The sequence below is a fragment of the Clarias gariepinus genome, chromosome 7 (assembly GCF_024256425.1).
Source record: "Clarias gariepinus isolate MV-2021 ecotype Netherlands chromosome 7, CGAR_prim_01v2, whole genome shotgun sequence".
In the NCBI taxonomy this organism is placed as follows: Eukaryota; Metazoa; Chordata; class Actinopteri; order Siluriformes; family Clariidae; genus Clarias; species Clarias gariepinus.
The window spans coordinates 35,175,592-35,202,697 of NC_071106.1; the positions used below are offsets into that span (position 1 = coordinate 35,175,592).

Here is a 27,106-nt window from a genome sequence, read left to right on the forward strand (position 1 = left end):
TTTCCATAATCCCCAACTAATTACATGATTATGTCATGTCCTGACCTGATCATCTCACCTTTTATGACTTTCCCTTGATTAGCATTTCTATATAAACACAGACTATTCTGTATCTACTTTTTTTTTATCTGTATCTATACATCTTCTATATAACAAAACTGTGAAGTGGGCATGTCTGTACATTTTATTTTATTTGGGGACCGTAAGATGAGTAATGAACAAGATGGTTTTTGGAATGTATAGGCTGTCTGTTTGTCTGTTTGTTTGTGCAAGCATCCCGTAAAAACTACTAAATAGATTTTAATGGTGCTTTTATGGTTGTATTTGGCCAAGCTTGAGGAAACATATAGACTTTGTTTCATCGCAATAAGCTCATGGGAAGAGAAGACATGCTACTTTGAAATTTCAATGGAAAACGCCCCTATATCATAAAAAAAATTATTATCATTAGTTCATTTCAAAATTTAACAGATGGCGGTGTGAATTTTTTAATACGCGCTTATGAGTGTGCAATTAAATTCCATGTGAATGAAGTCACGGGCACGTCTAGTTTATTATTAAAATGTTTCATGGTCCACAGCTTCTTCTTGCCTGTAGTATACTGTGTGTTTTTGATTCACTGTCTTTGGTTCATTTTGTTTTGTCCTTTATTTCATTAAACTCCTGCACTCGGTGCATGCACCTCCATTATCTGACACCTAAGTTTAATGGATTAAACGTATATCTGTACCGAGGGTCGGTGGGATTTATTTTACAATTAAAGGAGTTCCTGACTGCAACAAACGTTGATAACCCCGGATCTATAATAACCACGCTCATTTTATCTGTTTCCCATTTTCATTAAAAGAAGACTAATATATCTATATTACATCTTCTTTTTTTTATTGAACCTATTGTAGTAATTCTTGGTATACAGAATGATTACATTTCTATGTATGTAGATTACATTGAATTCCTATTTGATTGGATCTGCCTTTATGCAGATATGCGACATTCATGTTAATTGGATCCAAACCTTTGCAGTAGGATCTAAAAACATTCAATTTGCAGATCTGTGCCTCAAATTGTTAGTGTAGATAGCTAATAAGGGGAAAAACAATGATGTTGGATCAGATTTCGGGGCAGACATCGCGGTATAACCAGGAATCGTGATTCATCAGTGAAAACAACAAACAAGAGAGCAGAATCAGGGTACATGTAAACACCCTTCTCTCTCTCTCTCTCTCTCTCTCTCTCTCTGTCTCTTTCACTCTCTCAGTTAAATTAATCATGCCATCCCCTACAGCAGATTGTGCTATGTTTCTCCAAGCGCTCTGTTTCTCCACTTCATTCCACATCGCATAAGAGCTTTGATATCGTGCAGGAAACAAATGTTTTGTATATTACAATGAAATGCAGACACTGGGATTATAACACCTTGAGGTTTAGATAGGATGACACAGTGGCTTAGTGGTGACCACCGATGCCATGTGTGTGCATGGAGTTTGCAGGTTCTTTCAATGCTTGGTGGGTTTCCTCCAGGTATGTCGGTTTCCTCCCACAGTCCAGGCTGATTGGTGTTCCCAAGTTGCCCGTCGTCTGTAAATAAGTGTGTGTATACAGTATGTTGTTCAAGTCTCCTTGGCTAGGCTCCAGGCCCCCTGTGACCTGGTACACAGGATAAGGCAGTATAGACGATAAGACAATGATGAGGTTTAGAGATTCAGTACCTGCACAAGCTTGGTAGGCACTAGGAAAAGAAGATGAATAAGGTTGTTTTTTTTACTTTAGGGCCCTGAGATCATTTCCGGGAACACTTAACCCCAAAACCTGGTTAATTTTGATCAGTGTGAACGCAATTGTTCTGTGCACGGGAACTGTCTGCTGGAAAAAAAAAAGTGTTTTGAGAAAGATACAGTGGACTGGGGCATTGATCAAATCAGATATGGAAGCCAATCATTCCTAAGAACAGAAACAGATGTTTAGACGTGACATCATTAGTGCCTTCTGTCTCCTTGTTTGTGCAGAGCCTACACAGCCAGAGCTGATAAAGTAGGAAGGCAAATGGGAGTGTTTCTCTTGACATTTTTAATATCCTAAACAATATTGGGGATATTTATAACATTAATAATATTAGGTATAAAATGAAGCTTTATCGTTCTCTTCCTCTCTTGTGGTTAACGAAACAGGTGGGTGCATAATGACACCTATGCAAGCGAGCGTACCCGAGAACAGAGCACACACATAATGTAAATGCTGTTGAGAGGGTAGGCGACGAGGTGGCGAAATCGGCTCTGTGTTCGGTACAAATCAAACGTGCCTAATGTGTAAACGTCCTAAGAAGAACAAGAGCATGTTTAAAGCTGTGATTGGTGCGCCCAAGCACTACGGGTCCAGCAATGTCCTTTTCACAAGGCAGTACTGATATGTGGACGTTATTATGCCGTTTCACTGAACATAAACTTGAAACTTTGGGCCACATTCCATTGAAATCACAGTGAAACCCTCCTATATTTCATGCTTATTTGGTGTGCTGACAATAATTAATCGTCTTGATATTGAAACACCATTTCTGTTTTGAAAATTCCTTCACAAATTTATCATCATGGATATCATCACATCATGCTTTCTAAATTTAATAGGAATTTGATAAAATGTCTAGAAGGTTGGCTGACTTCCTGTTTGGCAGAGTTGATTGTACTGATCTAATATTCAACATCTCAGGGAAACTTATATGTCTATCAAATTTGATGCACGCTGCTGTAATTGGTTGTGGACTATTCCTGCCCATAAGATATTTTACTCTGGCATAGTAGACCGATGGTATCTTTAACAGTACCGTGGTACTTACTTGCTGATATAGTACATGTGTACTACACCATGGTACATAATACATAGTTACTTTGGAAGAATGGTGCACATAGTATAATATGGTGCATGGTTCTAACACGTACTGTGGTATGATATTATGGAACATGTACCAGGATACTCTCAAAGGTATGTTATACATGTTATGGTACTGCCTGTACTATGCCATACCAGTCGTATGCACACAGAATCTAATAATATCTTTTAATATCTAATATCCAAAATCTAATACCAGAATCTTTTAATATCTAAAATCTAATAAAGAGGGAATGAAGAATCCAGTAAGAAACTATAAATGGCTAAACTTAATTTGAACAGTAAAAGCACATGTTTCCTGTATGGATTAGGGCTTTGATTGAACAGCGATTGCATTTCGGGACAGCACGAATGCAAGATGCTGATGAAACTGAAATGCAATGGGACAACGAATTACTTTTCTTTATTTATAGAGCATGTTTCTACTCAGGAGATTTTTTAAGAGCTTTGTGAACTGAGGTTTCTACCTTCACTCACTCGCTCATCATCTACTGTACACCGCATTATTCTGTATACAGGTTCGCGGAGGGGCCCGGAGCCTATTCCAGGAGACCTAGGGCACAAGGCAGGGTATAGCCTGGACGGGGTGCCAATCCATCACAGGGCACATTTTGGGTTCCCATAATTCGGGAATGCCAAGTAGTCTAATCTGCATGTCTTTGGACGGTGGGAAAAAACACACCAAGCACATGAAAACTCTATGTACACAAACCCGAGGCAGGAATCAAACCCGTACCCTGGAGGTGCAAGGCGGGGGTGCTAATCGCTACGCCAACGTGACACTAAAGTATAGGCGTATGTGCTATCCTGACAGTTATTACAGTAAGTGATCAGATGCAAATGTGAAAGCATGATCATACTGGACATTATAAAAGTTATGCATTTTACAAAGATGCAATAATTGGTGTATTTGAATTTAAATAGAACTTTTAAAAAAATTTGAATAGAGCTGCTCTTTTTTTTACTGATGATGAAATTTCAAACACATTACAGACTTTTTGCCACTTTCGGTACTTTAAATAATTGAATTATTTGAAATACATGATGTGTTGAAGCCCAAACCAGGAACTGCGTAGCTCTCATTCAAAAGATTTCTGCAAGAGTCTGTAGATTTCCCTAAAAAGTTTCAGGAACTTTGGTGGAAATGCCTATTTATATCACCTATCCTTGGCACTATTCTCCAGTGTATGTATCTAGTAGAACTTTAGCCTTGGGTTTGAACAAAGCTCAGAACTCAAGTTACACTTTTGTTTCTTAACTCTTTTCATCACCTTTCTGCCTGACAACCAGGTCTCTCCTGACAGCCCTTGTCGCTAAGCATACACATTCTTCCAGAAATAATACATTTTTCAGAGGTTATACAGTATCTAGAGAGTCATGATGATAAGTGGTGTATGTTTCCCAGTTTCGCTGTTCTGCATGTATGAGCTGTGCGTTCACAATCAAACTCTTCAGGTTTCTTAGTCTAAACAAGTCTCCTTCTCTTTTGCTTTTACCGTTTCCTCATATAATCAAACATACAGAATCTTAGTCTCATAATAAACTAAAACGTCGTCCTGCTCTCTCTGTCTTTCTTTCTGTGTGTCTCTCAGAAGACCGGAAACTCTTTGTGGGAATGTTGGGGAAGCAGCAGAGCGAGGAGGATGTGCGCAGGCTTTTCGAGACGTTTGGCCAGATTGAAGAGTGCACCGTGCTCCGGGGGCCTGATGGGGCCAGTAAGGGTCAGCACCTACACACCTCCCTCTCTCTATCCCATTCACCCTAATCACTCAGAGGCTTGTACAGTGGCCACTATGCATGATGGGTGCATTGCTTCATGTTCTTCCCTTCTTACCCTGACATGTCCATCGCTGCGGAATAGGCTCAATCTGGACTCATCAGACCACATGGCATGTTCCATTGCTCCAAAGTCAATTTTTTTGCTCCCTAGCAAATTGTAGCCTGTTTACTGATTGGTCTCATCAACAAGTGGTTTTCTTATGGCCACACACATGTTTAATCCCAATGCTGTGATTTCTTATCACACTGTGCATAAAAATTATTGTGTTTTCTACTATTTATTTATTTATTTATTTATTTTATAATGCAGCTTCACTAAGCGTTTAATTCATCTCCATACATATATTTCTTCTGACCACGAAGTTGGCAGTTCAGCACTATGCTTCCAGGTTTTCGTAATGTAGAGTTCTCAAGCCAATTGCAATCATTTCAATTCAACACACAAATCTCCTGTTGCTTTCTTTGCTTGGTGCTGGTGAAAAATGTGATTCCTCTACAATGGTGCTTTTTTTTGGCCACATGTTCTTTTCTTTATCCTGATGCATCATATGCATAAAATAATTACATCCCAAGGATATCCCCTAGAGACCTAAAGTAGTGCTTTGAGGATGAAAAAAATAGTTATGCATTATATAAAATGTGTTAATAAGACTAGTGCCAATAAATAGACCCTCGGGCATTTTTTTTTATAGCAAAGCTTAAATACATACAGAATTAAAGTAAACCTTTTTAATAAAACATTGTAAATCTGCTTATGGATAATACCATTATCAGCTGTCAACCAAATAAGAACTGGTTCCCTTTGGAGACTCTTTCGACATTGCCTTTAAGGGTCTACGTTTAACTTTGGATTTCTGTAGACGTGCACTATTTCAGTAAAAGCACTTTGTAAATGAAACTGAACAGTTTTAGCATTTATTCTTCCTTACTTATCACTTCCTGTTGGGCTTTGGTGGCTAAGTCGTTGGTTTCTCGCCCACCAAGAGAAAGGTCTGTCTTCATTTCCCACCCAGCGCCCGAACCCCGGCCACTGGATGCAGTGCGGGTCCCAAGTTCGGATAAAATAGGAGGGTTGTGTCTGGAAGGGCATCCAGTGTAAAACTTTGACCAAGTTCTGTGCGGATTGGATGGTCCACTGTGGTGAACCCACGATGGGACAGCACTTCCTGCTGCTCTGGCTTGTGTGGAATCTGGAGATAGGACAAAAATCCAAGGTCCCTGGTTCAATCTCAAGATCAGGTTAATGTTTGTGAAGTTCTGCATGTCCTTCAAATCTCCAGCAGTTGGTTGACTGGCTATGCAAATTGCTCCAGGATGTAAATATTTGGGCATGATACCCTATGATGTGGTCCTATCCAATGTTCATTTCCACAGTATACCCCTTGTTCCCAGGATAAGCAACATGTATTACGTCAGAGCCTGATGCCTTTTGTTTTCAGGCAGAAACGTTACATAAATTCTGCTTCGTGAACTGCAACTGTACATGCTGTTTCAAACCTGTCAATGATGCGGTCTGTTAACAACACTTATGTTTAAATAAGCAGGAAATGGGACGAGAAAAGGAGATATAGCATTTTGCTTTGCTTGTACTCTTGTTTTGGGCATCGTCTCTGTATATTAGGCTTGTGATTGGGGATTTGAACATTAAGTTTGATCAGCTCACCCAGGACCAGTATAGGGAAAGAGAAAAAGGGCAAGGTAGTATAAGAGAGTCATGCTTCTCCATGGTCAAGGGTTCGAGTCCCATTTGGGTCTGTGTGCGTGGATTGTGTCTACTATCTCCCACAGTCCAAAGAAATGCAGATGAGGCTAACTTCTTTTGTTTCGTCTGGTGCTGTTATCAAAGTGAACAATTTGTCTCCATCCACCTCTGTCCATCACATCTTTTTTTGGAATTCCTGCATGTCCTCCCTCACCGCATCAAAAAACCAGCTCTTGTCCATCTCTAACATTCTCCTTTTAATCTGATCTCTCTATCTTTGCCCCCAAACCATCCTACCTACACTGTCCCTCTACTGTATTATCCTCATTCCTAATTCTGTCCATTGGCACCCCTTTAGGGTGTACCCTGCCTTGTACCCTGCCTTGTGCCCCTTTGCATGAACTCCAGGCTGCCCATAACCCTGCACTCGATAAGCGGTATAGGAAGTGAGTGAGTGAGAGATTGAGTAATTCATATACAGTATATCCTGTGTATAGAAAGAAACATTGGGAACAAATTCGTATATTACAGAGGCGTTGAAGTCAAACTGGGGATTTTCCTCTCATACTGTATGTTCACTTATTCTACACAATACAAAGTCCTGGTTTGAATTGAGTGCACCATGTATTACATACGTTGGAAATCCATATAGAAAATATAATGAGAAGAAAAGAAAAATACCTCTTTATTTGACTCTTTTGGTGTGCTTCCAATGTGGTCCGTGCACCTGGACTGAGAATAAAACACACCTGAGAAGTGTTCGTTAAAAGTGCGCCCTTCCAGTTGCACCTTCGCCTCCTCTCCTCTCCGTTCAACCTATACGCGATCGGGCTCTCGCTGCTTCCCCCTCTCTCTTTCTCACACCTATTCAGTCTTTTCCTCTGCAGACGCCTGCCTCTCACACCTTCCTTCTCTCACCTTCCTCACACCTTCAGTTCTCCACTTTCTTAGTCCTACACACAATGCAAACACCTCCTACTCATTCTCGTCTTCCCTTCTCTCTATTCTACACCTGTAGAAAGGTTATGGATTTTGTATTTATTTTTGGTTGATTCGAGACTTCCTCTGTAATTACACCGTGGTGAGTTCCTGTAATAACCCGACTGGCTTTTTGTCTTCTTGTTATTAGGATTACGCTGGGATAAAACCAATTCTTCTTACATAGGTAACAAATAAAACACAAGGCATTACAGGAAAATAATCAGTGATGATGTGATGTGATCTGTGTGTTTTATAGTAATACATATTGTAATATACACCTAGACTATAACACTCAGAATTGTTTGATTACCCTTCCACAATACTCTTGCTCATTTGCTTTATCCTGTGTACAAGGTCGCAGGGGGTGCCTATCCCAGGAGAGTTAGGGCACGAGGCAGGGTACACCCTGGAAAGGGACCCAATCACTCACTTACTCACACACTACAGGCAATTTGGGTATACAAATTTACCTAACCTTCATGTCCTTGGACTGTGGGAGGAAACCAGAGTACCTGGAGGAAACCCACCAAGCACAGGGACAACCAGCAAACTCCATGCACACACACACATGGACCATAGACAGGAATCGAACCTAGACCATTAAGGTGCAAGGCGACAGTGCTAACCACTATGCCACCGTGCCGCCCTCTTCCACAATGGTTTGCCAGTAATAAGAATGACATACTGTAGGGTTTTTTTTTTTTTTTTTCCCATTTATAGTTACATGTAATTTTGTGGAACATCCTGGTATCAATTACATCACCGTTATTCCCTCAGCAGCCTCTCAGTACTTTCGCTCTCTCTCTCTCTCTCTCGCTAAACCACAAACCACGGATTTCTCTTTGCACCAAACTTAAATGACCTCCCTCCTCAAGAAATGACACTGACTACCACTAAAATCTTTTATTCATAAATGTTCAATTATCATTCAACATATGTCCTACAGAACCCATACATAATCCAGTGCATAAACTTGGGCACAGCATCCAGCACAGTTGGGGTGATGCTTTCGGGCTGTGTATAAATAAAACCTCATTAGCACACTAACATTCACATTTTCCATCCAAATGGTATTGCGTGTAGGATTTTCGCTAATTGGAACGACTTTTTTTTTTCCCCACCATCACCTTCTTTTAAGTATAACGCATGATTACATTGTGTCAGTTCTGTGAAAGAGCACCCCCTCTGGTAAATACAGTAATTTACATTCTTGCCATGTTATAAAAAGCTTCAGCTCACCCAAGTTTCCTCCAGTGATTAATCAACAACATATGTAGACTTTGAAATATACAGTATTATTCACAATCAAGCATTACATTTATAAGTATTGTTCTGTGCATAGTGCACTGGAATGACGCTCAACTAGGAGAAAATATATCTGGATACTCTGGTTGAAAATACCGGTGCCAAATTTTGAACCAGTTCATGGTCTGGGTTTGATTCCTGGCCAGGTTTAAGTCCCACCTCTGTGTGCATGTTTTTTTTCCATGCTTGGTGGGTTTCCTCAACGTAATCCAGTTTCCTCCCACAGTCCAAAGACATGCAGATTAGGCTAATTGGCGTTCCCAAATTGCTCACAGTGTGTGTATGTGTGTGTGTGCTGCGATGGATTGGCAACCTTTCCAGGTTGTAGACTGGGATAGACTCCAGGCTCTCCGTGAGCCTATATACAGGATTAAGCCATATAGAGGATGAATGAGTGAATGAGTGATAAAGCCAGGAGAACTGCTTGCATAGCTGTTGAAGTGTGCCTCTGATGTTGTTGTGCTTGCCTCTAACTTTTTTGCTGCATTTTTTTATTTTGTCACTATCATTGCCGCTAGCGCTAACATTGCTATAAAACTAGAGATGTACATGGATTTACAGTATACAGTGATATAATGACGTGACTCTCCAGCCCAAGGAAAAAAATAATAATTCTTAAAAGATTCACTGCACTGCAGCTCTGATTACAGTCCAAACAATATACAAACAAATAAAATAATAATAAAAAAAACAACTATTAAGATGACACCTAAAACACGACCACCTAAACCACCAAACTGCTCAAAATGCACAATGGATGAAACAGAAAAAGGCGAGTTTCATCAAACAAACAACAAGATGTGACAAAACCAAAACCAGATTAAATATAATGAGCTCACCGGTGCTGTTCACTTAATGATAACATCCAACCTTCTTTCCTTCTGAACGAAGAAGGTGATAAAAATACTGCTAATTCTTGGTTTTAAGAACTGTTGATCTTTGAACCCTATATTTTTCTCCTTTTCTTTTTTTTTTTTTAATGCCGAATAAACTTGGCAATAAACTTGATTTACAGGAACTATAGGTTTAAATTCTGATTGCCACCGATATATACATATACACACCTGTATAATTGTTGTTACCGTGACTGACATGATAGGCTGAATTATGCAGTCATTTGTCTCCCATTTGCATCTAATGTACAAATCTTTGTGTCAGACTTGAATATAGATTTGCTAATCATAGATAAGTGATTTTTTTTTTCTTTTTACAAGCCCGCTGATCAAATCACGACATTCAACAACTTGGAAAAGTGCACTTGGCTTGCAAGCTAGCAATTAAAACATCAGCATTACATTTATGGCATTTGGCAGACAGCCTCATCCAGAGCAACTTGCATTTTTATTTTATTATCCATCTGAGCCGTTGAGGGTTGAGGGCCAGTGGTGGGTGTTGAACCTGTTGGTACAGGGGTAGCTCAGTGGTTAAGGCATTGGACTGCTGATTGGAAGCACCTGGGCTCAAATCCCAGCACCAACCAGTTGGGCCCCAGAGCAATGGTCTCCAAATCCAACACAGTTTGGTGATTCTTCTTCTCAAACACAGCTGATTTAACTAATCTGTTAATTACTAGGTTACGTGGGTGTGTTTAGGTGTTGGTGAATTAAAAACTGTGCTGGTCACTGGCCCTCCAGGACTGGATCTGGTAACCTCTGCTCTAGAGCAAGGTCCTTAACCCTTAACTACTCGGATGCATAATGAGATAAAGTATAATCTTTTAGTATAATCCCGGATGAGCGTATCTGCCAAATGCTGTAAATGTAAATGAACCTGGGACATTTCAGACCGTATGCCATTGTCCTAACCACTGCCCAGTCGAGTTCGTCAAATTTTTTGGGATGCAATCAAGATCTAGATCAAATCCTGGCATCACTGTGTTAGAAAAGTGCATCTATGGTAGCAGGTTAGCAAACTAAACATTTTAAAGAAATGGTTGGATAAGTCTAGCCTTGCATCAGTAAAAAGTAAAAACAAAAACAAAAAAGAATAAATAAAAATACATTAGGCAGAATTTTTATACTTATTTTAGTTTGCTTAAAGTAAAGGTGTAAAAAAAAAAAAAACTTTTGGTCAATTTTAATTTTGCCAGAATTTATTCCCGTTTGGACCTGATTGATTTTCAAAGCTGTCACAAATAGTATATTTTTTGGTTATTTGTTCTTTTTAGTTTTTCACCAAGGTGTTTATTTAGTACGTGGCAAACTCATCTCGTCTTCACGGAGCTAATATATGTGGAAAAACATGCAGTGTGTGTGTGTGTGTGTGTTCCAAATCCCTGTGGTCTTTAAAAATCTCATTGCAAATGATCTTGGCAGAGGCACTACGAGCTTTGCTTCCAGGAACCCCCCCCCCCCAACTCCTCCTCCTCTACTTTAAACCAGACCAAAACACTTTCCTTCTGTCACTCTATTGATATAAATTCATACGGCCTCTCCGAGTCTCTGCACCCTTTAAAAAAGGCCAAGAAGTTTAATATGCATGGCTCTCTTTTCTCCAGCGCTCCCTGAGGGACCGCGCATAGAGTTCAGACGTAGCTGTAATAATAGAGATATGGCTTTTAGTTCCGTAATTATGATGTCCTATACACGTCGGCTATTCAAACAGAGCGAATTCATGCATGCATATTATTTTCGCTGTGAATTCAAAAGGGAGCACGGAAACCTCACGGCTAAAAGCTGCCACAATTTTTATTTTATTTTATTTATTTTTTATTTTTTTACTTTCACTCCACATGTCCCTTCCCCCTCCTTCTCCCCCCTTGTACACTCTGTAATTTTCGAGTCCCTCATCACTTTCACTTCATTGAAGATTTGCGATTCTTCTCTCCTCTATTCTGTTGTATCTGGGTCAGGGAGAAAGTTGGTCGCGGAAAACGCTTTTGTGTGCTTTTTAATGTGCCGTGTTTGAAGAAAGTCAAAGTTTTGCTTGTGCAGTTGCTGCCTTGAGGATCGCTCGCTCATGTATTGACCACTGCGGGGTTTGTTGGGAGGATGTTCCTGCCGCCGCTTCTGCTCTGCAAATGAAAGACGGCGAATCTCAGAGCAGCGCGGCGTCCACTCGGCGTTCTTTGCGCTCTAAAGGTTCATATCCATATGGAAGGCGGTGTTGGGTTTACATTACATTACATCGGGTTTATTTGAAAGAAATCAAACCATTTCCCATGCTCATCAGGGACCTTTCTTAAGGTCTAAATTCTTCAACAATATTTTTACTTTTTTTTATCCTATTGTGGATTTTTATTGTGAAGTTTGGTTGATCCAGTCCTTTTTTCCCTTTACATTTTTCTCACCTTCTTTTCCATATCATACAACAGCTCTGTTCTTTTATATCTTTTTTATATTAAAAAAATGTATTGTATTGATAGGAAAAGAGTCAGACATGCAACATATCTTTTTTTCCCAAGTGAAGTTGAAGTTCTTGTCTGGGGGCAGGAAACAGGCAGACAGTGTTATAACAGTTTTATCCATAAGCAATGGGGCAAAAATAGAAACCAACAGTGCATGACTAGAGGAAACTTCCACATGTTTCTGTATCTGTATTGTTCAAGTGTATATAATGTCGAATCGTGTATAAGGAAGTCCTGCAGGGTTGCCAGATGTTCATCTACAGTACGTTATACATATATGTGATATAACTATTAAACCAAGCATTTGCTTTACGGTAATAAAAGTGATAGATTAATGATAAAGTGCAATACATTCCTCTACACCTACTGTATCTGATGATATACAGTACAAAAACAACACTGCACAAAATGTCAGACAGTGGTGCTGGTTTCGACTAATGGATTTTGAGTCATACACATGCTGTGCTAGAAAAAAAGATCAACCACGGGTTATTGTTATGTGGTCTGATGCGGTTGTTATTTTTGCAGTCATAATGTCCTTAAATCAACTTATAATACAGCAGTGATATAATACAGCCAACAAGTATTCTCACTCACTCACTCATCGTCTATACTGCTTAATCCTGTATACAGGGTCGCTGGGAGCCTGGAGCCTATCCCAGGAGACTTAGGGGTACACTCTTATCAGGGTGCCAATCAATTGAAGGGCACACACATGACATTTTGCTTAACCTGCATGTTTTTGGACTGTGGGAGGAAACCAGAGTACCTGTAGGAAACCCACCAAGTACGAGGAGAACATGTAAACTCCATGCACACAGAGGCAGGAATTGAAAACCTGGCTGGGACTCGAACCCGGACCCTGGAGGTGCAAGGCGACAGTGCTAACCACTACACCACCGTGCAAATATCATATAATTAAAATAAAGAACGGCACGCTATCCTTTTTATTAGTTTATAGTTACAATAATGCCGAAAATCCATGAAACTGGTTAGCTTATGGTATTGCTTATCTGTTTTTATTTACTGTAAATACCAAAGTTAGCAAATGCTTTAAACAATTATCAAAACCTAAAAGTGAAAAAAGAAAAGAAGCTGAATTATATCACATGAAAGATATAAGATAGGTGACAAAACAGACATAACAGTATGATGTCAGTATACAGTATATGTATGAGGAATGTTCAAGTCAAACTGGGATTTGTAATGAGTTAAAGTTATTATCAAGCTCAGAGCCCACTAGAGTCGTTCCTGTGAACATTCGGCGAATGGAACAGCTGATCCTTGAAAACCGATGGATAAGACTGAAGAGACGCGTCTGTCTGTGGGAACTGTACACACAATTATTCACCAACACCACTTGCACGGTACATGAACTCGTTATTGCCACATTTTTGTTCCATTAAAGGAGTTCCTGGGAGGCCAGTGTTTCAAACATGAAGACAATCTGAGAAAACCTTTTATCTTGATGGTATCCAAGCACTAGTGAAACACTGGGATAAGTGCATTAGTGTAGCTGAGGATTATATAGAGAAATAAAGGGAGTTTTAACTGTTTCCTGTTATTCTGTACGATGAAAAGTCCTGTTTTGACTTGAACGCCCCTCATATAATCAAACAGGAATGTGATTCTAAACACTTAATTTCTTTAGTGGCTGGTTTATAAATTTAATATAAGACATTGTCAATATGAGTACACACACACACACACACACACACACACACACAGAAAGTATTTATCTCATTTTAGAAATGACCCTTAAGAAAATACTGAGCCATTTCAATGGGAAGGTAAATATTCATTTGTATATTTACGAGCTAAAATCTGGAATATGTTGTGCGTGTTGTGCATGTGTGTGTGTGTGTGAGAGAGAGAGAGAGAGAGAGAGAGAGTGTGTTTCCTGCATTGTAGCTCTCCTGGGTGAAGCTATCAACAGCAGTAATTTGAGTGAATCATTGTTTTGCTGCCTGTGGGTTCAACATGATGAATATGTCGTATATGAACAAATCTAATTGGGTTTCTGAGCAGCCGTTTAAAGAGGCACCGGCAGTGAGGACAAACCGTAAAGCTCTACATTTTTACTCATTTCCGGGAAAAGCCTGAGTAGGTGAATGCGTTCTTAGTTGCGAAAACGGTTCAAATTTAATGGAACACAATAGCCCGGCGACCTGAAATAATGTATGTGGCCGTGATTTTGTATGAAAAAAAAATGCTTAAAGGATTTTATGCAGTTTTAACAGTTTTAAGTCAGAATGAATCTTTTGCCATGTGCTGATTTATCGAAGGTTTTTTTTGACAATAGAAGCTCTGACAGTCATTCCTAATGCTAAAGGTTTCTGTGAAGAGTGTTTTAGTGATTTGTAACAGATGTAAAGCTTCAACTTGGAAGGGGAAAGACTTTAACCAAGAGGTTATAATAATAATAATAATAATAATAATTATTATTAGAATAGCAGTAGTAGTACGTACTGGTATTTAGATTTTTGGCATGGTGGCTCCTTGCACCTCCAGGTTCCAGGTTCGATTCCCACCTCTGTTTGGTGTTTGTTGGGTATCCTCTGGTTTCCTCCTACAATCCAAATACATGCAGATTGGGCTAATAGGCATTCCCAAACTGCCCATAGTGTGTGAATGAGTGTGTATGTGTGTGTGCCCTGCGATAGGTTGGTACCCTGTCCAGGGTGTACCCTGCCTTGTGCCTTTAGTCTCCTGGGATAGGCTGCATGCCCCCATGACCCTGTATACAGAATAAAAAAAGTGCCATTGCAGGGCACATACACACACACACACCAGTTAACCTAATCTGTATGTCTTTGTACTGTGGGAGGAAACCCAGTTAGCACGGGGAGAACTCTATGCACTCTCTAAGCTACCATGCTGCCCACGTATATAATAATAATAATAATAATAATAATAATAATAATAAATGATAAAATTTAACCAACACTTTATATCACTAAGTAATTTATCATTCTCATATAACATCACCCACCCCCACCCCCCCAACCCCCTGCCGTTGTTGTGTTTTATTCCTTACAAATAGTACCCTTTGGCATTGTTCAAAAATATCCCCCCGAGCCGAGCCTGTAGTGAATAAGAGTAAACAGCCTGAATAATCCAACTGACACATTGATCAGCTCCGTCTGAGTAACTCAATCTGAACGAATCCTGCATGGTTCTTTAATATACGACCCCAATGCTGTTTGCTCCTTAATCAGATACGAGACAAAGTGAGATAAACAGCAAAGGCGCGCAATGCGAAGTATATCCGCGCTAGGTGCGCTAATGTACATCCCGCCTAAAACTCCAATCGCAGGCCTTCGAGAAGGATTATACTGCTGCGATTCTGTCATCATAATCTCTCTCTTATAAAAGACTGCACACAGATCACCGTGTGTAAATATGAAACAAATTAATAATCACAAACAAGGCTCTCAAGGGGGAGAAGCTGTCTAGGGTCTATCTGGTGTGCGTGTGTGTGTGTGTGTGTGTGTGTGGTGAGAGAAAGAGAGAGAGAGATTAGTAGAAGGACGTGTTGCTCCATGCAGCTAATGCATTCAGCACAATTATACTGATTTATTCAGCGCGCCGCACCCCGCACACACGAATGGCAGAATACATTAACAAAGCAGATAACATGAAAACAATGGTAATGAGTGTGTTTGCCCTCTTCAAGACCCGGTCTCTCTCTCTCTCTCTCTCTCTCTCTCTCTCTCTCTATGCAGGCTGTGCCTTTGTCAAGTTTTCCAGCCATGCAGAAGCGCAGGCAGCCATCAACAGCCTGCACGGTGGCCAGACCATGCCGGTGAGTGTGACACACACACACACACACATAAACATTGCTAAATATACAGTGAGATATTGGGTTTTGATTTTCAAGATGCACAAAGTAAACTGTGATAGAAAATTCTCTTTCTGCTCTCTCTCTCTCTCTCTCTCTCTCTCTCTATGCCTAATTGGGTTTCACTGATGATTCTGCACTTCTCTACCTGGCATGTAAAAGGCCAATGTGAACGATGCCTTCGTTTAAAACCATGCATGAGTTACAAATGCAATTAGCTGCTCACATATTACCAGACAAATTGCCACATCATAAATATTCAAAAGTCATTTCACTGTTTATCACCGAGTCGATAATAACTTCATTCTACATAACATAAGCCAGATTTTCAGTTTAACTAAATTTTCAATTTTAAAGCAAATTTAAAGCAAAGTAGACAAAGACAATTCAATCCTGATGATAAGCATCTGAATTATAACAGGCTCTCATTGTACATAAAGGAAGGACAAGAGAAATGAATGCTCCAGAAGTGTGTACCTTTGGGTCATTTTTTAGTGTAATTAAGTGAAGGGAATTATTATATTCATACACGATGGCTATTAGTTGGTCTATTAATTAAATAAATATCTTACAATGTTACTGCGTTTATGAAACATTGAAAATGTTCATCCGTTACCGATATGTTTATTAGAATAAAATGCTGGATTTTCTCATATGTTTTCATTAAGCTCAAACATGTGACTTAAAGTCCCACATATTTTCAAACTTGATCCCATCTTTATGGTGGCACTGGAAGGGCAATTAAAAAAAAAAACTTGGTTAAAATAAAAAAAATAGTAAGCTTTAAAAAACAAAGCTTCCTTTAAATAAAGTCAATTAATAAAAAAGGGTAATATTTAAGTAAGCAATCAATTTAAGATACATCAAAAGTTATTAAAAAACACGTATAATTAAAAACATAAAAGCTTAACATAAAAATTAACTAACTAGCTAAAGAAATAAATTAACCACTAATGAGTAATTATGTGAAATTATTTAAAATAGTTACCTTTAAAGTAAACATTAACATAAAAATGGCAACCTTTAAAAAATAGTAAATTTTAAATAAAAATTGCTAATATTTTAAAAATATTAAGCTAAAAAATGGAAAACAATTAAAGAAAAACATGAATTAAAACAAAGTTAAAACCTAAAAAAAACCCTAGATGTTGATGTAAAAACAGTCAAAGATGAAACACATACTTTAAAATCAAAACTGTGAGACGTCATTTTTAAATTAAAAGAGAAGTGAAAGTTGCCTTTTATACTGTATTTAAAAAGAGGATTGAAATTTTGTTGAAATGCTCTTTTTTAAACAGTCAAAGTAGTTTTATCTCCTTGTCTTAATTACTAGCTGATGACTGTATATTAGCTAAGAGGTACCACAATGTAAAGCAACGTTTTAAGGGGAAACAAAATCATAAATATCAGCTTTTACCACAGATGTGCCAGTAACTTTACTGTGCCAGTAAAAATACTTTGTATATTTACAAACATAATATAGTGACAGCTAGCATAAACTGCTACCTGCGTGAACAGATTACATAGCATTTTTATGTTTACTGCTATTCATATTTAATCTTCTTGTCAGCATGGTGAAAACAATATGAGGTGGTATCAAAAAGTTTACACTAGTTTTGTAACACGCCAACAGTTTGCAGCACAAGTCTGCACACACAGTCACAGGGAACACCAACCTTCATAAGTCAGTGTGCCAAAAGACATCATCATGTGTACATGGGGAGCTGTGCAACTGGTGCTTTTCTGTCCACATGCACTACTACATCGATTATTCCATCATGGACAGCAAGTTAGAACAAATAATGTGAAAAGAAGAAGAGAATGTGAAACAGAGACATTTGAAATGATTCGGCATGTTTCACTAGTGGAAGACGACGAACTTCACTGGAAGACGACAAGAGATCAGAAACACCTTCGATGAGCTCATCCCCCGAAAATGTCAACTTTTGCAACTTGTGCATGATGATTATCGCAAAATAATCCACATCATTACTGTCAGTGTGTCATACAGAACAGTTCAGGCAATCCTCACGTGTGATTTGTACATAAACCTTGTCGCTGCAAAGTTTGTCCCCAGGCTGCTGAAACTTGGGTGTATGGGTTCGATACTGAGATGAAGCAATAGTCTTCTCAGTGGAAGAGCCCATCATTTCCACGAGTAAAAAAGGCAAACCAGGTCTGACCTGTGACCAAGTGCACCCTCACCGTCTTTTTTGTGCTATTGTGTATCGCGAATTTGTCCCCTTGACTTCTTTTTGATACCCCATTGTATCATACACATTTAATGTTCATAGCATTACTGTAATTTTTTTTAAAATACTAATCAAACACATTACTGTCAAGGTTAGCATTGCTAATTTAATTTTTAAACAAGTTATACCATGTAAACCTGTGTTAATTTCAAGACCAGTAATGTGTATGCTATGGATGTGGCTATAGATACTGCCATATGAACTGAACAAAATTGATTAGTAAACCTGTGACAGGGTCATGGGCACCCAAGGCTCACCTTGAAAACCAAAGTCCAGCTTGTTCGGTCCAATCCAACAGAAAAGCCAATGCAGCACAAACCGCTGAAAAAAAGTCAATTTTTAGCATGAGAGAGAGGCATCAGAACACCCACTGCCAACTTCCTGGTGCCAGGCAGCACAGCACACTCCCAGAGGTCAAGTGCAGCCACACCTCCAGGGGCCTGAGCTGCCCAGGTGGCAAACGGGGAACACTTTATTATTATGGCTGATTGGTGAATGTTTGCTGATGATATATTTAGTAATTAAAATGTATTTAAAAGTGGTGCATGGATTCTCAAAAAAAATCTTCACAAGCTATAATTTGTAATTCATAATTTTACTATATGCTTTACACAAGGTCATGGCAAATCTATTCTGCCTCTGGAATATGTTGTGTTTCTCCTCTGTGACATATGGACCGAGTTACAAACCGAGAATGAATCTAAAGCCATCCAGGCTCTCGTTAATAATCCATGTCATCTATACCCCATCTCTTGTTCCACACCTGTTCCCTTCACAGCCAGTCCAATTCCGAATTAGATTAATAGACAAGATGGTCATGAGTACTCAACCAAGCCATTGGGACCGCTGGGAATATTATTCATTTGCTCAGTATCTCTGCCACATGTTGTCAACAACGCAACAATGGCTAAACAAAATGGTGAGAGCGAAGAGAGAGCGGGGAATTTGTCCATGATGAGAGGATGATAAGAACGGGTACGGTGCCAGCTGCAGGACTGGTCTTAGCCAGCGCTGGCACATGAGCATCTGGCATGCGTATTAGCGTACGCAAATATCACCTGGCCACAAATACATTTGGCCATAATGAAAGGATTTAATGGAACAGAAAGAGCAAATGCAGACACAGAAGGGCACAGGGGATGGAGCAAATCAGGACTGGAGTCATCACTGAGTGCTGACTGAACAAGCTGGGTGTTGGCTTTCAGTTTCATCATCCATTGAGTTCTACAGGGAAAGTTCTACAAGTGTGGTTTAACTCTAAAAACGTCTGGAGCTTTCAGAGTTGAGGGTTTTTTGGTGTGTTCATAACTTTTACGACAACTTTAAAAGTTTCTGTTCTATAGAATTATTCTGTAAATATGATATAAGTATAAAGTCTTATGTTGGACATACAGTATGAAATACTACACAATTTCTGCCCTGATTTGGGCACCAGATTGAAAACCACTTATGGAGTGAGGCCGGGTCAGGGAAATTCTCAGTAATAAATCTCAATCGGTGGAAGTGTGTGTACATCTGCAATACTTAGCAGAAACTAAATTGTGCAACAACTCAAAAGAGAGTCTCGCTGTCATCAGTCTCTTGTGTGACCAGGTGAGGGCAAAATGATTCCAGTGACCCACCATAAAAAAAGGGCCACTGTAATTTCTTTCAACAACAATACTGTCCCAGCCATCACTTCTCCATATTTAGCTTCATGAGGAATAGTGCTCCAGGATTCCTGAAGGACTTTTTTGGTTCTCATTTTTGGCAGTTTTTTGCCTCTCGTTTTAGTCCAGTTCCTGTACCTGAGCAGTTTCAGAAGAATGTGTTTAGTTTTTAAGCCATACTGTGACCTATGAATGATTCAAGCATAAAAAAACATCTAACAGAACATTTAACGGAACAGATGAGAAGGGAAATGAGGTTGCTGCTGAGGTTGTTACATAAATAACCAATCCTTTAAGGTTGTGTATTTGGGCACATTGCTGCCTGTCGAGGTAAAACATTTGTTCCCATATTTTAAAATTTGCAATTTTCATTTAAATAATTTTATATGAAGAAGCGAGGGTTCTTCCTGAATTCTTCTGCCTTCTTAGGTAATTCCTCTTTTTCTCTTGTTTCCTAACATAGTGCATAGTCAACCATTATGGCCAGTTGCAAAGACAGTTTTTGAGAGATTTCTGCCGGTTAAAGTTTATGTATTGTGTAAGCTTTGTCTACTATCACTCATGTACTTTAATCAGGAACCCTTTGTGAGATTGTTTACTTGGCTTTAGCTTACTAAAACAGCTGTGGAACATCTGGAGGTTGATTCATGTCAACTGGACTCTTTTCTTGTTCAGAAGATACAATCTAGTAGCTTTTTAGTCTCACTTGGATGGGTAGTGAAATGTATCTACTGAACAAGAAAGAAATCCAGTTGACATGACTCAACTTTCAGATAACCTCACCTGGAGGACTGAGAATCTTCACATAGATCAGGTTGAGAATCCCAGTGGTTTTGCTTTATTCCATGTACATATGATGTATTTAAAATGACATAGTGATTCAGCAGTATAATGTATATAGTTCTCTGGCACATCCGGGATTGGAGGTTTAAACCTCGCCACTGGTTTGTCACATATACAGTTTAGTACAGATAAATAATTTTCTTCGCTTATTAAGAAGCTGGGTCAGAGTGCATGGTCAGACAGGATTGCTTGCTCAAGGACTCAAAAGTGGCAACTTTGTTGAGCTGTGGCTTAAACCAATGACCATCTATCAGTAACCCAGAGCCTTAACCCCCCGGCTTCAACTGCCCCAACATGCATGTTATACTTATGCTTTATGGGTTTCCACCGTGTACTCTAGTTTCCTATTACAATCGATTGATTAGCATTTCCAATTGCCTATAGCCTATAACTGACAGTATTAATGGTGTAGTGGCTAGCACTCTACAGTACCTCACACCTCAAGGGTTGGGGTTTGATCCCTTCCTTAGCTCTGCTTGGTGGGTTTTCTCTGGGTATTCCAGTGCAAAGACATACAGGTTAGGCTAATAGGTGTTTCCAAATTGCCCATAGTGTGTGAGTGAGTGGGTGATGGATTTGCAACCCGTCCAGTGTGTACACTGGGTGTACCATAGACAGAGATAGGCTGCAGACTTCCCATGACCCATGATGGGCGATATAGAGATGAGAAAGTAAAAATGGGGTGGCATCCCATCCCAGTTGTACCCCGCCTTGTGCCCTGAGCTCCCAGATAAAGGTTCTGGGTCACACAGGATAAGCGGTAAGGAAAATGACCAAATGAATCAGATATTTTAAAGCTAGCTTATTTAGTTGCATCCACATCACTTTAGCACACTATAGACTGTGCAAAACAAAAATAACCAGCAGCTTTTGAAGAGCAGTTATGAGTTCTCTGACAGCAGAACGAAAAGAAGTGGCTTGTTTCAGTCACCAAGAATCTGCAACTTTTGCCAGAGGGAAGGAGCTGGAATATAAAATGTGCTGGTGTGGGTGGGTTCAGAGTACATTTTTAAAACTGTGATGTATTTGATGTACAGAGATTGCGCTGATGGAAGATCATGCCTGACTGTTTTTCTCCACAATCTGTTGACGTTTGCTCTTAGTGTGTGAGTCAGTATTGCTGTACCAGACAGTGACGGAGAATGTCAGGATGCTTTGAATGATTGCGAAGTAGAACTGTATCAGCAGCAGCCTCTTTAATCTGTATCTCTTCAGTTTCCTCTGTAGTTTCTCTGCTGAAACTTTTTGATGAGGATGATGGTGATATTTAGGTCACACTAAAGCAAGCTGCTGATGTGCCTACTCAGGAATTATGAGCTGATTCTAACAGGGAATTTTTATAAAAATCTGCCCAGTTTTGGAGAATGTGGTCATTGTCCTCGCACCGTTTTAAGGATCGGGCCACCTCCGACCTCAGGGTAGGATGACACATCATGGACATCTCCATCTGAAATTTATTAGCCAGAAAGTGTTGAAATGTAGAGAGAATTTTCGAGTGTTCAGTGCATGCAGGTGGTATGTCTGTGGGAGGCGTCTGGCCCACGGGCAGCGGTTATGAGAGATTGTGTTGACGTGCATCACTGAAGTGATGACAGGCACCATTGAGACCCGATGTGACGGTAAAAATATCACAAGCCATATTGCAGTATGTTTTAAGCTCTCACACTGCACGGCACTACTCTTGCATAAATTATTGGCATCCCCTGTCTTACTGCAAATAATTTCAGCTCGTTGGAATGTGTGCAAATTAGTTTCGCTTCAGAAAGGGTTGTTAGGAGAGCTGTATTAATCTGCATGAATTCCACAGTGAAGAAAATTCTTGAGATAAATAAAACAGCAAGAACAAACAAAGGACAAGGTGTATTGTGAAAGCGGTGCATTTAATAAAGCAGGGGTTATTTCAGGCTGAAATGATTTAATGCTATAAATAGGGTTTTTTGTTGCATGATATTTACATGTTTTATTCCAAAATATTCAGTCATTCATCTTCAGTAATTGCTTCTTCCTGGTCTCCAGGCAGGAATACACCCTGCACAGGGCGCTAGGGTATAAAAATTTACCATATTGAAGTTTAAAAGTCTGATTGTTTTCGGAGACAAAAAGCAAAGTTTCATGGGTCTGAATTTAAATTGTAATCATATTTCTGTAAAAGCACAAACACTTCACAGTAGCTCAATATGTTTAAAAAAAAAAATTCTAACATTTGTATCATGTGCTTTTTTAGGATTTTTAGTTAATATTCTGTCTCGATACTTTACCATAAACCTATGATAACAATTATAGACCCTTAATTTCTTTGTAAGTGGGCAAACTTAGAAAATCTGTAGGGGATCGAATACTTATTTCCCCCCACTGTAGCATAGAAATAGAGGTAGGTGGGGTTAAAATATGTTGTGCAGAATGTGACATACACTTGGCATAGTGTGATATATGTAAAGTGTTTAGCAAAAAAAAAATCTTTATGAAACACAGGAAAAATTGCAGTGTTTAGGGAAAGTTGCTCATTGAGGATCAGTTGAGAAGGAAGCTTGGAGACCTCACGGAATAGCAGCAGTCGGTCTTGGGTAGTTCTTGGCCCGTTGTTCCAGGTTGAAGGCTTCCTTGCATCTGTAAAAGAGAGGGCAGAAAAGAAGGACTGTGAGTCAAGGATGTAGCACTTTTCACTCACCTCTCTGGTGTTGGTAGGTGCTTTGCTGTATTCAGCCACAGTGAGTTAAGGCACCCTTCTGTCCATAAGGTGGAGCTGACCATGGTGCTGAATATATGTTTTAACTTTTATTGTCATATGCACAGTAAAACAACATGTTCCCCCTGTACAATGACATTCTTCCTATACTGTTACCCGATTTCTTAAATCTCTTTTCCAAACACCATCATTACTGAAGTAATAACTTGTTGCTACACTGGTCAGTGGTGGGCAAAGTGCACAAATCCTTTATTCATTCAGTCATTTTCCACACTGCTTATCTTGTCCGGGTCGTGGGAGGCCTGCAGCTTATCTGGGCACTAATTGGCACCTTGGACAGGACGCACACACTCGTTTACAACCTACATGAAATTTGGGAATGCTAATTGACCTAATCTGTGAGTCTTTGGACTGTGGGAGGAGACTGGAGTACCCAGAGGAAACCCACCAAGCACAGGGAGAGCATGCAAACTCCATGTATAAAGATCCGCGGAGAGGTACAAAGCTACAGTGCCACCAACGCAAATTCTGTACTTGAGGAAAATTTGAGACTGTCTACGGTAAATGTTAAAGTAAAAGTAAAAGTCCCCCATTTAAAATACTGTATGTACTTGAGTAAAAGTACAAAAGTGCACACCTCCAAATTTAATTAAAGATTAAAAGTACAGGGATTGTATGAGCTCAAGTAAGGCTGAAAAACATAAAATATGTACTTAAGTACAGTAACAAAGTAAATTTACTGTACCTTCCCCCTTACCGTGATAACAGGCTAGCACAAGCGCTCACGGAATATATGATCGATGCAAATTTCAGTCAACACAGCAAGGTATTTAAACCTGTAATTATATAAGCATTATTCTAGAAATGCTGCCAAATAATGTATAAATTACTTATATATGTATACATTACTAACTAAGTGCTCTCTTTTTGTCAAAGCGCATTTGCTGTTTAATAATCTGTGCACTGGAACTGTCTATGTCTCTGGGGTTGTTTTCTTGTAGCAAGAAAAAAGTGAAATGACTTTATTTTTAGGAGCGCCATTAGGGTAAAACTCGAAGTTCAAAATCGAATAATCTTGGAAATATGAGACAAATATTTGAATTGAATCCATTATTTTTGCCCTTCTGTAACACCTCTGCTATCAGATTAAAACCCAGACTTCTCTGTGTCTGTGTGTGTGTTTGTGTGTGTTCATTTCTGGGTGCATGTGTGTTGCTTTTTATAAGCGACAGTGACTGATGTTTATGCTACCAGTCCATGAATAAACAATTTTTTCAGTCCTGCTGTAAAAATATAGCCATGAATAAATCTCATATCCTGCGATGTAGCTGGTTTGAACTCCGCTGTGACAGATTAAGTGTTTCGTCCTATTTGAGAAAAGTGGAGAAAGCTTTTTATTTATATTTGTCACGACAGTCAGCGTCATGTTGGCGTAGTGAGAGTAAGCGACGTCAAATAACTATCGCACCTTGAAAGAAGACCTCTCTCTTTTTCTTTTTCTTTTTTTTTTTTTATTCCACACCGAAGCAAGCGATGTGACAGAACGTCGGCGACGTGTCTTCTTTCCTAACCCCGATCTAATCCTTCAATTATACTTTGAGTTATTGTTTTGTTCCTCTTCCTCTTCTTTACATCTCTCTGGCCCATGCAAAATCCAATATCGGTGCTCATCACGAGTGTGGCGTGTTCTCTTCGAAATGGGATTAGTTTCTTGAACTCGTGACAAATGCCTCGGTCGGACCTGCCAGAAATGACGGCTCCCCGTTGCAGCTTATCAAATTCGCCGAATTCATTTTTCGATCAGGACAGGGGAGACAGCCCCAACAGTGATTATTGTATTTGTTTGTGAGGATATGGCTTTCAGTCGGGGAAAGGGTGAATAACGTGTCACTCTCCTGCTGTGAGCTTGTGACGCCTGCCGCCACGTCACCACGTCGCGGCGTCGCTACATCATCCGTCTCTCCGCGACCGAGCAGGACTTTAGTTTCTGCTTCAACCTTTGTGTGAACAAATATAAGCTTCTCGTTTCATATCTCTCAAGACATATATGATATAATATGATATGATATGATATAATAAGAAGTATATTTATAGTATGTATGATTTTAAACATTGATAAACAGTTAATATACTTCCATTTCTTTCTCTCTCTCTCTTCACTTTTGTCATAATAATGCACATATTCTTGAGATGTATTCTTATTCGACTTTGTCCTCTTTCTCTCTCTGTCCACCTCTCATTTCTTCTGTCTCTCTCGAGCTCTTTCTGCCTTTCACCTTCCTTTATTCACCATCTTTTATTCATTTTGTTAGTCATCTTTTCACTTTAATTCTTGCTCAGTTTCTCTGTGCCTTGCTCTTTGTTTCACCTTCTCTACAGACCTGTCAATCTCCGGCTCTTTTACTTTCTTTCTGTCTGTCTTTCTTTCGGTCTCATTCACTGTCCTTCTCTGTCTGTCACTCTGTCTTCCTCTCTGTCTCGTTCTTTAGATCGTTATGTTACTGTCTTTATATCTCATGTCTCTTTTTCTTGGTATTTCTTTTTGCTTCTGTTGTCTCTTAATATGTCTTTCTCCGTCTGTCTTACTTTTACTCTATTTCTCTTTCTGACTCTTTTTCTACCTTTCCTTCAAGCTTGTCTGTCTACCCATTCTTTTTTACTCAATCTCCCTCACTGTGTCTGTCTCAGTCGCAGACGTCTCTCCCTCTGTCTAGCCTTTTCTCTGTATCTCAATCTCTCTTTCCCTGTATCTCTCTCCGTCCAACTGTCACTCACATTTTTCTCTTTTTAATTGTCCATGTCCTCTTTGTCTCTCTTTGCCTGTCTATCACTTTTCTATCCTCTGTTCTCTCACTTTGTCTTCATCTCTTTGTCTCTTCCTTCCGTCTCTGTATATTTCTATATATTCCCTTTTTCTCTTAGTCTCGCTTTCTATCTATAGTTCTCTTCACCTCACTCTCTCATTTTCTTTCTTCATGTCTCTTTGTCTCTATCAATTTCACTCCCTACCTCCTTCTATCTTTTTCTTCCTCTTTCCGTCTCCGTCTCGCTCTCTGTCTCTAATTCTGGCTCACGCCGCCTGGATGCGAGCCATGTCCCCGCTCTGGCTGTGTGCCAACTCGATGCATTCTTCACGAGATGATAAATAAATAAGTGGACACGCAGATACACCAAGCGTGAATGTGATCTAAATGCCAGACCTCCCTGCTACAGGAGAGAGAAAAAATGATAGCGACGGTTAGAGGAAGTAGCAGAAGGTGTAGAAAAGAGAGAGGGAGAGGAAAAACTCCAGGAGAGAGTGTTTGGAGCTGGAGGGGGATATGTTTGCTAAGCGTCGACCTCATTAAATCCGACAGTCTGGTCTCTCCATCGGTGGGGGGGGGGGGGGTGAGGGGGGTCGTTGGTTTGGAGCGAACGGGGAAAAGGTCAGGAGGTGGAATGAAATGAAATTAGAAAGGACAAAATAGCACCGCTCTACTCCAGCTCTGCGCAGAATCGATTCGACTAATTGAAACGGCGTCCCGGGCAGCACAGCAGATGGGTCCCTGCGGGCCAAGGAGTGTGTGACAGGATGTGATATGAAACCTGCCGAAGCTCACACACAGCTGCCACAGAGCCACTGCACAGCTGAGGTTCATAAGCAAAGCTGGCCTGGAGCCTCGCGCTTCACAGCGCTGTCTTCTTTATATATATATATATATATATATATATATATATATATATATATATGCCATCAAGTTTAAAAATGTTTACACTTGAGCTTTCCAACATAGCAGCGCAGGCCACAACTTAACAGGTTTCCTATCACATTCTGTCACACACACACACGCACACACACA

At 39.7% G+C, this 27,106-nt stretch overlaps 1 protein-coding gene across 5 annotated transcripts in view; it reads left to right on the forward strand.

Annotated features, from left to right (window-relative positions):
- Positions 1-27,106, forward strand: part of celf6 (CUGBP Elav-like family member 6) — a 182,795-nt gene that overhangs the window by 119,915 nt on the left and 35,774 nt on the right. For 3 of the 5 annotated variants that reach the window (XM_053500308.1, XM_053500309.1, XM_053500312.1), the window contains exons 4-5: positions 4,476-4,604; positions 15,722-15,801. In XM_053500308.1, coding sequence (XP_053356283.1) covers positions 4,476-4,604; positions 15,722-15,801 — 209 coding nt within the window. The remainder of the gene's footprint in view (positions 1-4,475; positions 4,605-15,721; positions 15,802-27,106) is intronic. The other 2 variants (XM_053500310.1, XM_053500311.1) reach the window with 1 other exon arrangement.